The sequence below is a fragment of the Andrographis paniculata genome, unplaced genomic scaffold (genome assembly GCF_009805555.1).
Source record: "Andrographis paniculata isolate CXL003 unplaced genomic scaffold, ASM980555v1 Contig79END, whole genome shotgun sequence".
NCBI classification, from domain to species: Eukaryota; Viridiplantae; Streptophyta; class Magnoliopsida; order Lamiales; family Acanthaceae; genus Andrographis; species Andrographis paniculata.
The window spans coordinates 3,451,971-3,467,890 of NW_026137616.1; the positions used below are offsets into that span (position 1 = coordinate 3,451,971).

At 37.9% G+C, this 15,920-nt stretch overlaps 3 protein-coding genes across 6 annotated transcripts; 2 read left to right on the forward strand and 1 right to left on the reverse strand.

The window, feature by feature from the left end:
* Positions 1-249: 249 nt before the first annotated feature.
* Positions 250-4,331, forward strand: LOC127240613 (probable galacturonosyltransferase 14). Of its 2 annotated transcripts, none has more exons than XM_051259388.1 (6): positions 250-996; positions 1,450-1,505; positions 1,590-1,745; positions 2,261-2,851; positions 3,010-3,312; positions 3,585-4,331. In XM_051259388.1, the coding sequence occupies exons 1-6, from the start codon at positions 786-788 to the stop codon at positions 3,864-3,866; spliced, it is 1,599 nt and encodes a 532-aa protein (XP_051115345.1). In that variant the 5' UTR covers positions 250-785; the 3' UTR covers positions 3,867-4,331. The 2 variants fall into 2 exon arrangements, with proteins under 2 accessions (XP_051115345.1, XP_051115344.1); XM_051259387.1 differs by having other exon boundaries at positions 251-1,020.
* A 2,355-nt stretch (positions 4,332-6,686) lies between these two features.
* On the forward strand, positions 6,687-11,762 carry LOC127240191 (chaperone protein ClpB3, chloroplastic). The gene is made up of 10 exons (XM_051258719.1): positions 6,687-7,117; positions 7,256-7,474; positions 7,842-8,079; positions 8,528-8,723; positions 8,888-8,942; positions 9,030-9,180; positions 9,335-9,643; positions 9,738-10,003; positions 10,099-11,022; positions 11,094-11,762. The coding sequence occupies exons 1-10, from the start codon at positions 6,875-6,877 to the stop codon at positions 11,421-11,423; spliced, it is 2,931 nt and encodes a 976-aa protein (XP_051114676.1). The 5' UTR covers positions 6,687-6,874; the 3' UTR covers positions 11,424-11,762.
* Positions 10,083-14,773, reverse strand: LOC127240192 (EID1-like F-box protein 2). Of its 3 annotated transcripts, XR_007836313.1 has the most exons (5): positions 14,482-14,773; positions 13,419-13,524; positions 11,923-12,752; positions 11,768-11,850; positions 10,083-11,504 (listed from the first exon to the last, which is right to left on the reverse strand). XR_007836313.1 is itself a non-coding variant. In XM_051258720.1 (4 exons), exons 1-3 carry the CDS (start codon positions 14,659-14,661, stop codon positions 11,947-11,949), a joined length of 1,092 nt encoding a protein of 363 aa, XP_051114677.1. In that variant the 5' UTR covers positions 14,662-14,773; the 3' UTR covers positions 11,653-11,850; positions 11,923-11,946. The 3 variants fall into 3 exon arrangements, 2 of the variants coding, with proteins under 2 accessions (XP_051114677.1, XP_051114678.1); XM_051258720.1 differs by lacking the exon at positions 10,083-11,504 and having other exon boundaries at positions 11,653-11,850; XM_051258721.1 differs by lacking the exons at positions 10,083-11,504; positions 13,419-13,524 and having other exon boundaries at positions 11,653-11,850; positions 14,482-14,771.
* Between the last annotated feature and the right edge of the window lie 1,147 nt (positions 14,774-15,920).

Here is a 15,920-nt window from a genome sequence, read left to right on the forward strand (position 1 = left end):
TAATTGAAAAAAAATAATAATAATAATAAGCAACTTTAAAACATACTCAAACACACTAGTAGCAGTTTGGCACGTGTCACGAGCATTCGAAATCGAAGATATACAAGTAACTTCGTCTTCTATTTGCCACACGAACCGAACCGTCTATTGTCATAATAGACAAGAGATTAGGGATCGATTTGTAATTAGTAAAGTGTTAGGGGTAAAATTGCATTTAACCATAATTCAATCATTGCCCCCCTGCAGTCAAACTTTTTGTCGGAGAAAATTAAATGTAAGAAAAGAAAAGGAAGAAATTGTTTATAGATCGAAATCGATCGGCCAATCAAATTCATCTTCAGCATTCGCTCCTCCGGCTTCCGATCCAGGCTCGGAAATTCAATCACCAGCATTTGATCGACGGAATACGGCAGAATTTTTTGTGCCTGAGGCGTATTCGAGTCGATTTGATTTGTTCATTTGACTGTCGCGTTAAATCTAGCATCGTGATTCCTTCATTGTTCGGTTTTCCAGAAGATTTGTTGTTTGTGCATGCGTGCAGATATACGTACCGGAGAGGCAATCGGAAATCCTAGGGTTTGCGGATATGATCGAATTTCTAGGATTAGGACTTTGAATGCGGTGGAATCCACCGCCGGAGGTGGAAATCAGGATTGCTGAATAGAGGCGTCGGCGGATCTGATGGTGAAGAGCGCAAGGGCAATTCATAGGGATTTTGTGAATCGATTTTATTCGGAAACTATCGTTGTTGAAAATATTGGCGTCGGTGGCGGCGGTGGAGGAAGATGCAGCTGCACTTCTCACCTAGCATGAGAAGTATAACAATATCTTCGAGCGTCAATGGTGGAACTGCTGGCAATGGAGGAGTGGGAGATTTGATGAAGATCAAGGTTGCAGCTCGGCACATTTCGTATCGCACGCTCTTCTACACCATCTTGATACTTGCATTTCTGTTGCCGTTTGTGTTCATTCTCACCGCCTTAGTTACACTTGAAGGTGTCAACAATTGCTCCTCACTTGGTACTTCCCTTCATTTTCCTTTTCCCTGCAGTCTGTTTATGATTGGTGATTCTTTAGTGGTAATGATATTATGGACTCGTAACATGGTGATCCATATGGGAATGAATTGTTGTTTCTGCCTTTGTGTTGTTCGTGTAGTGTTGGCTGTGATCCTTTATTTTTCAAATGCAATCAGAAGTAGTTGTAGTTTGCTTATTGAGCTGAAGAAATGTTAGCGATGAACTGGGGACAGGATAAGTTTTACTGATCTGAGGTTCTTTGTGGTTATGTTGATCTGTATTGCACATCTCCAATAAAGTGAATATGTGACAAGTGATAATCGACTATATAGGCCTATTTGTGAATGTCTTTTTTGGTATGTGCTTTTTTGTACTTCTTATATGGAAATTGAAATTTAAGGTCTCGTGTTTCCATTTCTGTCTGTTTCAGACTGTTTAGGAAGACGATTGGGGCCAAAGTTTCTTGGTAGAGCTGATGATTCTGGGGTGCGTTTTATCTTTCTACTTTCCTTTTTATGAAACTTAAATAGACCATTCATTTGAAACCTAATATTGATGCCGCATTGACAGAAGCTGGTCAAGGACTTGGTTAAAATTATGAATCAAGTGAACTCTGAGAAAATCCCAGATAATCTAAAGATCCCGGACTCATTCAGCAACCTTGTATCTGAATTGAAAAGCAACAAGTATAATGCCAAGGAGTTTGCTCTGATTTTGAAAGGAATGGTATGAGCTCCATTCTACTCTTTCTCTATGAATATTGTAAATTTTTTTGTAGCTCTCATAAGACCTATGTCCGCCATCTTTGAGTGGAATCCATATGTGTTAAATGCAAGGGAGAAAAAGTGCGGTGTGCTATCATGTGCGAGTTGCACTGATTTTATCAAATTTGTGAAAGAATTTGATTGTTCCTTTCCTTTTCAGTGAAGCTTATTTATTTTAGAAGAGAATAGAAACTTGTTTGATGGCAATTATTTGTCTTCTTTGCCACCATTGTTTCGAATATTTTATTTAATACATTTAAAGCATTTTTGGATGAATTAATTGATGAAAACTTGGAAGACTGATAGCTTCATGTAGAGCACTTATAGCATTCCTGATTTATTTCTGTTTGCAAAATGATATGAACCAGAATTTGAGATTCTCCTTACTTGTTTAGATTATGTTATCCCTCTTTATTTGCAAGAATTTATTTCTGGGATATTTCCATGCTAAATTTATATATTTTGAATATCCAACAGATGGAGAAATATGAAAGAGAGACCAGGGAGTCCAAGTTTTCCGAGCTAATGAATAAACACTTTGCTGCTAGTGCTATTCCTAAGTCTATCCACTGTCTTTCATTGAGGCTAACCGATGAATATTCCTCCAATGCTCACGCACGGAGGCAACTACCTTCTCCGGAGTTACTTCCTTTGCTTTCCGACAACTCTTACCACCACTTTGTTGTGTCGACTGACAACATTCTTGCTGCTTCTGTGGTTGTGACATCTACCATCCAGGCTTCCCTAAACCCTGAAAAGATTGTTTTCCATGTCATAACAGACAAGAAAACTTATCCAGGCATGCATTCATGGTTTGCATTGCATCCTATGTACCCTGCTATCATTGAAGTTAAAGGTATTCATCAATTTGATTGGTTAACAAGAGAGAATGTCCCTGTTCTTGAAGCGGTTGAGAGCCATTATGGGGTACGGAATTATTATCATGGAAATCATGTCACCACAGCCAATCTCAGCAACCTTACCCCGCGAATATTTGCCTCAAAATTACAGGCAAGAAGCCCAAAGTATATCTCACTCCTCAATCATCTTCGCATATACCTTCCTGAGGTAATCTATGGCTTTTTAATTGTGTTGAATTTATTTTAAAAGAGCTGATGATAGTTTTGCTCATCTACATTATGGAACCATCGATATGAAATCAACATTCACCATCTGGTGTATTATCATTATTGTTTCAATGCTTAGAATAACAATTTACGCTGCAGCTATTTCCGAGCCTGGACAAGGTTGTTTTCTTAGACGATGATGTTGTAGTTCAAAGGGATCTGGCTCCTCTTTGGGAAATCGACCTCAATGGAAAAGTTAATGGAGCTGTAGAGACTTGCAAAGGAGAAGATGAATGGGTCATGTCTAAGCGGTTCAGGAACTATTTCAACTTCTCTCATCCACTCATAATAAAGAGCTTAAATCCCGATGATTGTGCATGGGCCTATGGGATGAATATCTTCGACTTGGATGCATGGAGAAAGACGAATATTAGAGATACATATCATGCATGGCTTAAGGAGGTATGCTAACCACTTGCTGCTCAATGTCCCCTTTTCAATTTTATGCAACCTCCAATTGAAATTATTATTCGACTTTTTTTTTTTACATAGTCCAAGTGTAAGAAATCTAAAATTGAATCTCAATATTACCCCTAAGCACATTTATGTGGTAAGCTATACTGAAAAAAAGAAAAAATGCTGTCTACATAAGAAACTAAACCATTTAATGCTTACGCCTCCTATAACATACGCTTTTGAATGAGGTTCTTGCAATGCATTCTTACATTTTGCAGAATCTGAAGTCAAACATGACATTATGGAAACTCGGGACTCTCCCTCCTGCTCTGATTGCATTCAAGGGCCACGTCCACCCAATCGCCCCGACCTGGCACATGCTGGGGTTGGGCTATCAGAACAAGACCTCCGTTGAAAATGTTAAAAAGGCTGCAGTGATTCACTACAATGGCCAGTCAAAGCCCTGGCTGGAGATTGGCTTTGAACATCTCCGCCCATTTTGGACCAAGTACGTAAACTACTCTAATGATTTCATTCGAAATTGCCACTTCTTTGAGTAGCAGTCTTCAACCAATGCAAGATATAGATACATATACATAAATACACACACCTGAGCACTCATGGGACAAATGACGATACATGATCGCGGGTACATATATATATATGCCTTTAAGCCTCGTGTGGGGTGTAGATATTTCAAGATTTTCAAAAGCCTTTCCAAAATCAAAGGGGATCCCGATTTTGGCGCAGTATAAAAAGGTACACTTCTAGACTGGCCTGAGTTCCATTCTTTCGTTATGTAAAGTAGCATTCATTGTTGTTGGTATATTTTCCTTTTTCGATTGAGTATGGACATAGATACATAGATACATACGTACGTACATTGTTTTTTTGACCTTCATAGAGGAATAATGGTGATGATAATGCATATGACTGTGAGATGAGACTTAGGATGCAGATTCTCTGTAAGCCACCATTCCTCGCCATATTGGCAAAATACAGATTATTATTATTATTCTTTTCCATATACTGTTTTTGTGGTTTGTGAATTTGTGGAAGAAATATGTTTAGTACTTCTTGTGTGTATCTGTGGCTGTATACTGTTTTGCTTTGTTTTTTCTAGTCTTTATTTGAATTTGATTTTTTCTATCACATGATTTGGTGTTTACAGTTAACTGGATGAGATTATTTAATCATTGTGTTACACCTTAAAAGGAATTGAGTTAATTGTAGCATTTGTTCTTGGGCTAAACTTTTTTTTTTTTTTTTTTTTATCCTGTATTTGACTTCCTTTATCATTTTAAAACTTTAAGTAGATTATGTCTCAAAATAGTCCCATAACTAAATTTTTTTCGCTAAAATGGTCCTACAGTACCAAACTCGCTATGCTGGCCCACCGTTGCTAACGTTGCATCGCCACGTAAATGCCAAGTCGGAGGATCATTTTAGCTAAAAATTTTTACCTAAGAGTTTATTTAAAGTACTAAAAATGATAAATAAAGTCATATATGGGACTTTAAAAAATAGTTTACCAAAAATTTTGTAAGACAAAATTAAAAAAAATTCATATGTCGCTAACGTGGTGGCGATGACATGTCATCCGTGTCAGCACTAGGTCAGCAACTGTAGACCAACGTGACCAATGTGTAAAAAAAAAAAAAAAATTACTTACAGAACTATTTTTAGACAGTTGCATTTAAAGTCATACTAGATTAAAAAAACAGCTTTACTCTTTGTTCGTGATATGCGCCAAATTCTTGTCATTCTGCAGGGAAACACACATTACTAAATATCCTATAATATGTTCTTTGCTTATGGGATACAACGGAAAAGTGGATTTAAAAAGAAAGGAATTTTAAGCTCTATAAGCAACTTCTTCACTAAAAACTTATGTGTTTATATTTATATATATATATAGGGTGTGTTTGTTTGGGGGTTGGATTTTGAGTTGGGATTTGAATAGTAAAAATTTTGAATTTGAATAATTGTATGATGTGATATAAATAGGTGTTGATGTGATGTTTTGAATGTAAAATTAATTTTTAGTATAATATAAAAAATAAAAAATAAGTGTTTGATTTGATATTTTTTGGGAGAAAAATAGAATGAATAGTGTAAATCCAATCCAATCCCCCAAACAACCACAACCATAATATTTATTTAGAGTTGAAAAAGTAAAATAATGTCTTAATTGCATTGATTATTTTAATTTATATACGGAGTGGGTTTATTTATTTGTACTTTTAAAAATATTTTGTAAGATAAAAGCATACTGCTAAATGAATGAGTTTGTCTAGTTAGAGTTGGATTATGCACTTTTAATTTGAATTTAAATTAATATTTTGTGAGTGTAATGATGTATGTTTATAGGAAACTGGATAGTAATTAAGTAAAAATATATAAATAAACAAGAATAATTCAATAGAAATATTTGTCTGTGTTTTCAGCATGGAAATGCATAATTCAGCACGGCTTAAATTAATTTTATCTTTTAATTTTATTTAATATCTAATTATATCCACATACTAATTTAAGAATTGAGGATTTTTTAAAATAGTGTTGGGTAGATAATATATGCCTTTTATTTTTTTTTACTATTTAGAATCAAAATTAATATTATTCATAGAGTTTTCAATAACAGAAGTATTATTTTGTTCTTTTTTACTGTATATTAAAATTTTATTAACATAATTTTAGATAATACTCTTATTTCATATAACAAAAATATATATTTTATGTGAGTAAATAAAAAAATAATAAATGTTTAGTGTATTAATATTTTTTAAAAAAAAAAATGTGTGAGAAAAAATATAGGAGTATATAAAAAGCAAAGCACACGTAATTTCAAACAACAAAAGAACACAACCACATTTTTTTTTTAGCAAAGTTTCCCGAAAAATATACTCCTTCCGTCACGGTGCAAGATTGCTCGTTTACTTTTTGTAAGTAGATTTTTGAATATTAGTATTATAATAAATTGTAGTGAAAAAGACAAAAATGCCCCTATTAGTATTGTGTAATATAAAAGTAATGACTTTTGTGTAATATAGTGTAAGTCGAAAGAGTATTTATTATGTTAGGTAAGTAGTACCATTGTTAAATTAGAAAATGGTAAATAAAAAATAACAACCGACTAAAAAAAAAAAAGTATATTTTTTCTTCTCACAAAGCTTATCATCCAATATTATTTTCATACAAAATTCAAACTTTTTTTTTTTCTAAACTCAGAAGAAACGCATCACATTTTGAATACAATAATCATACGTGACCCAAGTTAGAGGTCTCCCATACACGTGTCGTGAAATGATTGGGGAAGCACCAATGGCACCGTGCACTCTGTGTACCCAAGCGAGATACGAATGCTACCACTGACCCCAATCAATCCGGAATTCTCTAATTTAGCTTCACATACACTTGTTGGTTTCGCTGGAACCTACCAGAATCCACTCGTCTCCTCCTTTAAATTCCCCTAATCACTGACCGTTGCACCGCTCATATCTCGCCGGAGCAGATTTCCTCCCAACCTATCTACATACCACTCACAATTTTGATACCTCGCCGGAGTTTGATGGCTGCCTCGTCGTACGCCGCCGTTCAGCTTAATGTTCATCCGTCGGAGTGCGCGAGCAGGACCGCCTTGTTCTCCCGAACGCCGGTGTGTATTAACTTCTCAACCAAACCTGGAGCGTTGAAGAATGTGAATCCGTTGAAGTTAAGGAGTAAGGGCGCGGTTTTCAAGGATAAATCGGATAGATTTGCCAGGAATTTCCGATCACTCAGAGTACGCTGCGAGGCTTCCTCGACCGGACGAGTAAGCTGATTTTCGATTTTTGCTGTTTTTCCATTTTTTGGATGGTGTGGTTGGGTTCATGTGATTGAATGCTTTGGTTTGAGGATTTATTATCATTATCATTATCATTGTTCTTGTTGTTTTGTTTTGCAACTACAGATTACGCAAGGGGATTTCACGGAAATGGCGTGGCAAGCGATTGTATCTTCGCCGGAAGTGGCGAAGGAGAATAAGCATCAGATAGTGGAGACTGAGCATTTGATGAAGGCTCTTTTGGAGCAGAAGAATGGACTTGCTCGTCGTATTTTTTCCAAGGCTGGTGTGGATAATACTCGTCTGCTTGAAGCAACGGATAAATACATTCAACGCCAGCCAAAGGTAACTTGAAATTGTCTTCAGTTATTCCATATTACTGTTTTATGTAGTGCTAAGTGATTTACTTCTGTTAGGATCGGCAAATTTTAGGATCTATGCAATTGACTTAAAATTGCATCTAAATTTTATCATCTTCATATGTTTCTTTGTCATTTTACTGTGGCATAACACCAATTATAAAATGTTCTCTCCAATTCTATTTATGTATATTGAAGATGTGATTGTCTATGCACTAGTCAGTATCAGTTTAACTTGTTATTATGGCTATTAGCCTGCATAAAGCATGAATAGTTTGGCATTCATAATATGATTCATTGAGGTTGACTTGGTGATTTTGTGACATGTGTAACCTCTGTAAACACCATGTCAGGTTCTTGGTGAATCCGCTGGCACAATGTTAGGACGAGATCTTGAAGCGCTATTACAGCAAGCCAGGGAGTACAAGAAAGAGTTCGGCGACTCATTCGTCTCAGTGGAGCATCTGGTTCTTGGTTTTGCAGAAGATAAGCGTTTCGGGAAGCAGTTATTCAAGGATTTCCAACTTTCACTGAAATCATTGAAAGATGCCATTCAGGCCATTCGAGGACGTCAAACAGTTATTGACCAGGGTAAGTATTTACATTTCTCTATTATGCAAGTTTTAAAGTTGATAGAACATTGTCATTGATTATTGAGTGTCGTTTGCTTATCCATACTGCCTGTTTTATATGAGTAACTTAAATTATAGTGAATCTTACCACTTGGGAGTGGTTGCCTTGCCGGCATTAGTCGTGGTAGAGTTCTAAGTCCTGAGTTTTAGATTGGATGTGCACTCTTTGAGAAGGGGAACAGAACATGTTCTGAAATTTATACTGATTTTCGCAATATCGTAAACTAGCTATGCACTTGGATTCAAACAGATCATACACGAAACTATATTGTTGAAGCTTTCGTTGGAAAGAGATTCTGTGTTTTAGTTTCTTAATTTTCATTCTTTGTAGTAGATTATGCCAGATTTGTTCTAAGTTGCATTTGAAAAGGGTAAATCTTATCTGTGCTGTTTTCCATTTTCCGCAGACCCCGAAGGAAAATATGAAGCACTTGAAAAATATGGAAAAGACTTGACAGCCATGGCTCGAGCAGGCAAGCTGGACCCAGTCATAGGAAGGGATGACGAGATAAGGAGATGCATACAGATTCTTTCTAGGAGAACTAAGAATAATCCTGTTCTAATCGGTGAGCCTGGTGTTGGAAAAACTGCAATTTCTGAAGGGTAAGCCAATAATCATTCTTTTTATAATGATATAAACATACTTATGCAAACTAAGGAAATGGCAATTTGAAGATAGAAATTGCTGATTCAATTTCGAATTAGAGGGTTTCAAGTTGTCTGTAATATATATATATATATATATACATATTTTCTCTGAATGGCAGGCTTGCGCAGAGGATTGTACAAGGAGATGTTCCACAGGCTTTGATGAATCGCAGGGTATGTATATAAGCTTGAGCTATCGATATTGCCATCACGTCTAGCTCGCACTACGTCTGTTGAAGCTAATTCCGTTTCTTGGTGCAGTTGATATCTCTCGACATGGGAGCTCTAATTGCTGGTGCAAAATACCGCGGAGAATTTGAAGACAGATTAAAGGCTGTGCTGAAGGAAGTCACTGATTCTGATGGCCAGATAATCCTCTTCATCGATGAAATCCACACAGTAGTTGGTGCAGGTAACTGCCATTGTTAATTCACCAGACATTTTAATCAATGATTTAGTTACCAATACCATAGCACATTTCAAGGCTCTTCTGCCACCTAGGTTCTACTTGCCGTCAATAGTTCAGTTCTCCGACACCCTAAAATACGGATGTTATGCATTTTTAGGTGCGACAAACGGTGCAATGGATGCCGGGAACCTCTTGAAGCCCATGCTTGGCCGTGGAGAGCTCCGGTGCATCGGAGCCACCACCTTAGACGAGTACCGTAAATACATAGAGAAAGATCCAGCCCTGGAACGTCGGTTCCAGCAGGTGTACGTCGACCAACCCACTGTAGAAGACACTGTCTCTATCCTCCGTGGTTTGAGGGAAAGATATGAACTGCACCATGGAGTCCGTATCTCAGATGGTGCCCTTGTCGAAGCAGCAATTCTATCCGATCGTTACATCAGTGGGCGGTTTCTTCCCGACAAAGGTAGAGATTCCCTCTTTCGCAGTTCCTTTTTCGCTCCTTCCGCATTATATGATGATATATATCTACTGACTATTTAATACTTATTCCATTCCAGCTATTGACCTTGTCGATGAAGCTGCTGCCAAATTGAAAATGGAGATAACTTCAAAACCAACAGCTCTCGATGAAATTAATCGGGCAGTTCTAAAACTTGAGATGGAGAGGCTATCCCTGACTAATGATACTGATAAAGCATCGAAAGATAGGTTGAATCGCCTGGAGGCAGAACTGTCTCTCTTGAAGCAGAGACAGGCCGATCTGACCGAGCAATGGGAGCATGAAAAATCTGTAATGACGCGCATCCAATCGATCAAGGAAGAGGTAATTGCTTAATCCTTGCTTGGTATACATTTTTTCCGATTCGAACCCTTTTGGTACCGGAAACTTATAGAGTTCTAACTTAAAAACTTTTACAGATCGATAGAGTAAATCTGGAGATACAGCAAGCCGAGCGAGAGTATGATCTCAATCGGGCGGCCGAGTTGAAATACGGGAGCTTAAATTCCCTGCAGCGTCAGCTCGACACTGCAGAGAAAGAATTGGATGAGTACATGAGGTCGGGAAAGTCGATGCTCAGAGAGGAAGTCACCGGGAACGACATCGCAGAAATAGTCAGCAAATGGACGGGAATTCCCATCTCCAAGCTACAACAATCCGAGAGGGAGAAGCTCCTGCACTTGGAGGAAGAGCTGCACAAGCGCGTAGTCGGACAGGACCCTGCAGTACGAGCCGTCGCAGAAGCCATACAGCGATCGAGAGCGGGCTTATCGGACCCCAACCGCCCAATCGCGAGCTTCATGTTCATGGGCCCTACAGGTGTCGGGAAAACCGAGCTGGCCAAGGCGCTCGCCTCTTACCTCTTCAACACGGAGGAAGCGATGGTGAGAATCGACATGAGCGAGTACATGGAGAAGCATGCTGTGTCGAGGCTGATAGGGGCGCCGCCTGGGTACGTTGGGTACGAGGAAGGGGGCCAGTTAACAGAGACGGTGCGGAGGAGGCCGTACGCTGTTATTCTGTTCGACGAGATAGAAAAGGCCCACGCCGACGTATTCAACGTGTTTCTTCAAATCCTCGACGACGGGAGGGTGACCGACTCACAAGGGCGGACCGTGAGCTTCACGAATACTGTGATTATCATGACGTCGAACGTCGGATCGCAGTATATACTGAACACGCAGGAGGATGAGAACACGGAGATGGCTTACGAGACGATAAAACATCGCGTGATGGAGGCTGCACGTGCAATTTTCCGCCCCGAGTTCATGAACCGGGTCGATGAGTATATAGTGTTCCAGCCTCTCGACCGGGAACAGATCAGCAGCATCGTTCGCTTACAGGTAAATACCCATTTGTCCCACTTGCTGAACAATGCGGCTTGACTAATATCTTCTCTTGGTGTTTATGGCAGTTGGATCGGGTGCAGAAAAGGGTAGCCGATCGGAAGATGAAGATAGAGGTGAGCGACGCAGCGATAGAGCTCTTAGGGAGCCTCGGCTATGATCCGAACTACGGAGCAAGGCCGGTGAAACGAGTGATCCAACAGTACATTGAAAACGAACTCGCAAAGGGGATTTTGAGAGGCGACTACAAGGAGGAGGACAGTATACTTGTCGACACCGAGGTCACGGCCTTTTCCAATGGCCAATTGCCCCAGCAGAAGTTCGTCTTCCGGAAGCTGGAATCGGCTTCCGAAGCTTCATCCTCAGAAAACCAAGAGGCGGTTTCATCGGCAACATGAGGATATCGAATGCATGCACGTGCACGTGCTATCACTCGTGAACTGACACAAGCCAAAAACAGCGGTCCGTAACTTCCCTACCTACAGTAGAGTACACAACTGAGATTTCTATAGTTAAAAATAGTACTACGCTTACTGTCATAATGAAGTTCTTTGAGTACTAAACTGCAGTTCACTTAAGACACGTTATTAATGTAAAATTTTCTACAGTAAGTGAGCATTTGGTGAGTAGAAAGAACTACTAACAGCATTTGAGGATTTTAAAGAAGGGCCGTCATGAGTTAGAGACTCGATAGATACAACAAACAACACATAATTAATACACAGCCAAAACACAAACTTACCTGTGCTGCCCACTCCCTTGAAGCAATCAATCCATTCTCTCTTTTCATCAACAGGTAGGCAGTTAGTTGCATTCAATTGCTCCCTTTATAAACATTAACAATAAGATTTGAATAGCTAAGCGCCATTAAGGAAAGAAGATGAGGCTGAAGGCTACCTGATATATTATATTTGCATGAGCTTATCCGTCGTCTTCCGACGCCACCTCATCAGTGTCCGACAACGGCAGCAGCGTGCAAATCCCAAGCATATGTCCGTTAAGGCAAACGTAATACTCGATGCAGTCTTCATACGCGCCTAGGCGACAGCTTGCGCTCGATGGCACCATTTTTGCAGCCAGCATGTTCCAGAGCTTCGCTTTGCAGTAAGGGCACACTTCCGTCGGATGCAGTGGTGCGCTTTTCCTTATAAGCATTTTCCTGACCTTCGATGTGACAAAAGATTTGAAAATCCCACGGAAAAATCCGACATCACCATCATCCCCCTGGTCGAGATGCTCGCATGGATCAGACACGTATAGAACATCCGTCCTGCATTGTGGTAACAGAAAGCTCTTGCCTGATGTCCTTGAGAATCGAGTCCTGTACACAAAGTGTCCCGGGATTTGGTTGCTCTTGAATAACCCGTCCTTGTTGCATCCTGAGCAGTATATGAGGAGCTTACCGAGGGCGCGCCAGTTTCCATCTACGCTATGGCTTCCATTGGACTGTAAATCGAGCATCATCTTTGGAGCTCGGGTTTTGCAGAATTCCTTCCACAGTATTCGCTTGGCAAGATCGTCGAACCATTTACATGTGCAAGAGAATGCAGCGATTAATTTGGGATTCCAGTTTAGTTGGTTGAAGACTAAGAAGATGATTTCTTCGGTAAGGTGCCCTGCTGTACATAAGCAGCAGGCGGAGTGCATGCAGCGATACTGCTTCGTTGGATTCATTTGCTTACATGGAAAATAGACAGGAAGGTGTAGTGTATAATCGATGTTTTGACCTGGCAGGAATAAGAGGAATTGATGTTAGTATCCATACAAACACTAATATCATCTATTGCATTTCAATTTTTGTAGAAATTTGAAAAGGCTAGGCAGAGAAAAAGCCCATTCGTTGATAGAAATAACAAGGCATTGTTTATTTCAATAAATGCGACGAAAAATCTCTCTTCCGGCTATTCTAATTGATTGATATTGTACTTAGGAGATACAATGATCATTTCATAACTTGCTTAAGCACTCTCATTTCAATAAATGGAATTTATTTCTTACAAGAACAACTACCTTCAACAAATAAAATAAATATGGCATTAATATAACTAGGTGGTTATCCACATGCATCAAGAAGCATTGTGGGATCGAGAATGATATATAGAGCTCAACAGAATTAATAAGGTTTAGTCTCAATCTCAATCATTTTATATGTTGAATCTTTTTTATCTTCACCTAAAAGATTATATAGTACTATTGTATTATCCATTAAGTTTGTTTTTCTTTTGGAAACACACGCACACGGTGCACATAGCCGAGCATGATTCAAGCACTTTAGTTCATATGCTCTCCTAGTCATAAGCTAGCTAAGACATGTGTCGTCAAGATATGTTCAAATTTTCATTACATGTTCAAATCACTCAAGCTGACACGGAGATGCATCATTATAAACTTACCTAGGTTTTCAGCAAACTCCCCTTGCAAACGAAATATCGTCCCCAAAACCTCAACATGTGACACCCTTATTAATGAGATTCGAATGCACGGCCTGGCCTCCCCAATCTGATACAAGTTGCTATTAACTATTTGTTCTTTGTCCACAAACTAAAATTTATTTCACCCAAAAGTATATCTTTAAGTTGATAGAATGCTCCATCACTCTATATTTATTTCTAAACATCTTCCAACAGTCCTCAAAAGAAGCGCTAAATCTCATGAAGTTGATATGTAGACCACAACAAATAGACTAACTTAGCGAGTTCATTTATTTTCTATAACATAAAACTATTAACTAACAAGTAGGTTTGATAATTAGCTTATTGTCACACAATAACACTAAGCTAGGTTTCATACACCACAATCTCACCACCTAGCAACTGTTAGTGAGACAAAGCTAAGTTTCTCACACAAACACAATGAAATTGAAAATTTCATCTTAGCAACTTCAAACTAGATTGAAAGAACCTCATGCAAGCTATTTTAGTCCAGTGTAAAACTTTTGTTTATAGATCACAACCAGCACTACAAACCTTGCCAGTGGTTGATTTGCCAATAACTAGGCACTAACTTTACTTTTATTATTTTCCCAATACAATGTAATTCTGCAGCTCTAGTACACTTTTGAATAATCTCGATTGAAAGTTGAAAATCATTCAAAATAAAAGGTTAAAATGAAAGATCAGGAGCAATTAGGAAGCCTCTAGTGCTCTAGCATACTGAACAAAATCCACTAAACAACCGCAGTAACATCACAATTTTTTTCTAGCCAGAAATGCAGCGGTCAACACTCAACACAGACGAACATCAATGGGCACACTACTCCACACTTAAAAAAATTCTGAAGCACCCCATTCAGAACAAAATCGGCACTATATACGATAGAAACGCAGTTCCACAATTCAAAAATTAAGAAATTAAACAAATTCAACTAAACGCAAACAAAACCAAAATCAAAATCGCCATTCTAGAAAATAAAAGAAACGAACGCACTAGACCAAATTAATCCCCAAAAATACAAACCTCAATCCAACAGCAGCTCACTCTCAGCATAAGCCCCAAGCTCAGCTTCATCAAAGCGCAAACAAGCAGGCGTTTGGGGATTTGAGAAGACAAATCCAACACCAGGCAAAAATTGAGGAAAACAATCCGGAGTAAGTGATGAAAACGGCGACTAACACCAATCACCGAAACTGATTTCATCCGACGAGAGACGGAGAGTAGTTGCGGATTTTGAATATTTATGCACACGAACCGAAGGCGGCACGGCACAGGTGAGGTGAGGGAACTGCATATCTCGAACAAGAAAAAGATTTAAATAAAACGTGCACACAAGTTGTTTTTGACATGGCCGCATGGCTGTCACTTTCGGTCGACGACAGACGGTTTCGATTGGTCTAAATAATGATGACGTGGCATCAATAGGAGCCGTTGGATTGACGTTTCGTCAATCTATTGGTTGTTGCCCTACAAACAATGTGGTAGCTTCCAACTCTCAACTTGCCAACTACTGTGCTGATGATTGTGTCACTCGTTTGGTGGAATTGTACTGTTGTTTCTTTGTGTCTATGTTTTGTACTGTTTGTTTCATGTGTTATAAAGGCCCAATATCTTATTTGGGCCCAATATCCGATTTGGGCCTAACAGTTATTCCGAGTGTGTTTGTTTAGGGTTTGGATTTTAAGTTGGGATTTGAATAGTAAAAATTTTGAATTTGAATAGTTGTATGATGAGATATAAATAGATGTTGATGTGATGTTTTGAATGTAAATTTGATTTTTAGTACTCCTTCCGTCTCATAACAAATTATCTATTTTTCAATTTTAGTTCGTCCCATAACAAAGTATTCATTTCTTTTTTTTTTCAGTAACTGTATTATCTACTTAATATTACAAATAGCTTTACAACTTACAATATATTACACAATTGTCATTACCTTTATATCACACATAAGGTTACTTATGGGACAGAGGGAGTATAAAATATGAAAAATAAGTGTTTGATTTAATATTTTTTTGGAGAAAAAATAGAATGAATAATAGTATATTTAAAATATAATCCCTCAAACAAACAGACCCTAAGAGTATCTATTACAAACATTACATCTACTTTGTTATTTTTTTTATCTCTCTCGTATCCAACTCAACATTTAAATTACTTTTTTTATAGCTCGTTATAGTAATCACGTTCTATACATTATCTTTACTATTTTATAAATCCACACTAATTTATTTACTTTTATATATTTTAATTACATAATATATATAAATTATTTACTTATACATATTTCTATATATTTTTATTATCTAATAATATTTTTATATAATATTATATTAAAATTTTTATATTTTCATCTATATAAATCTTAATATATTAAAACATATAATTTATTGTTTTAAAAATTGAAATTATTTGAATAAATCAACATATATATTATATAATTTATGTTCAATTTTAAATTT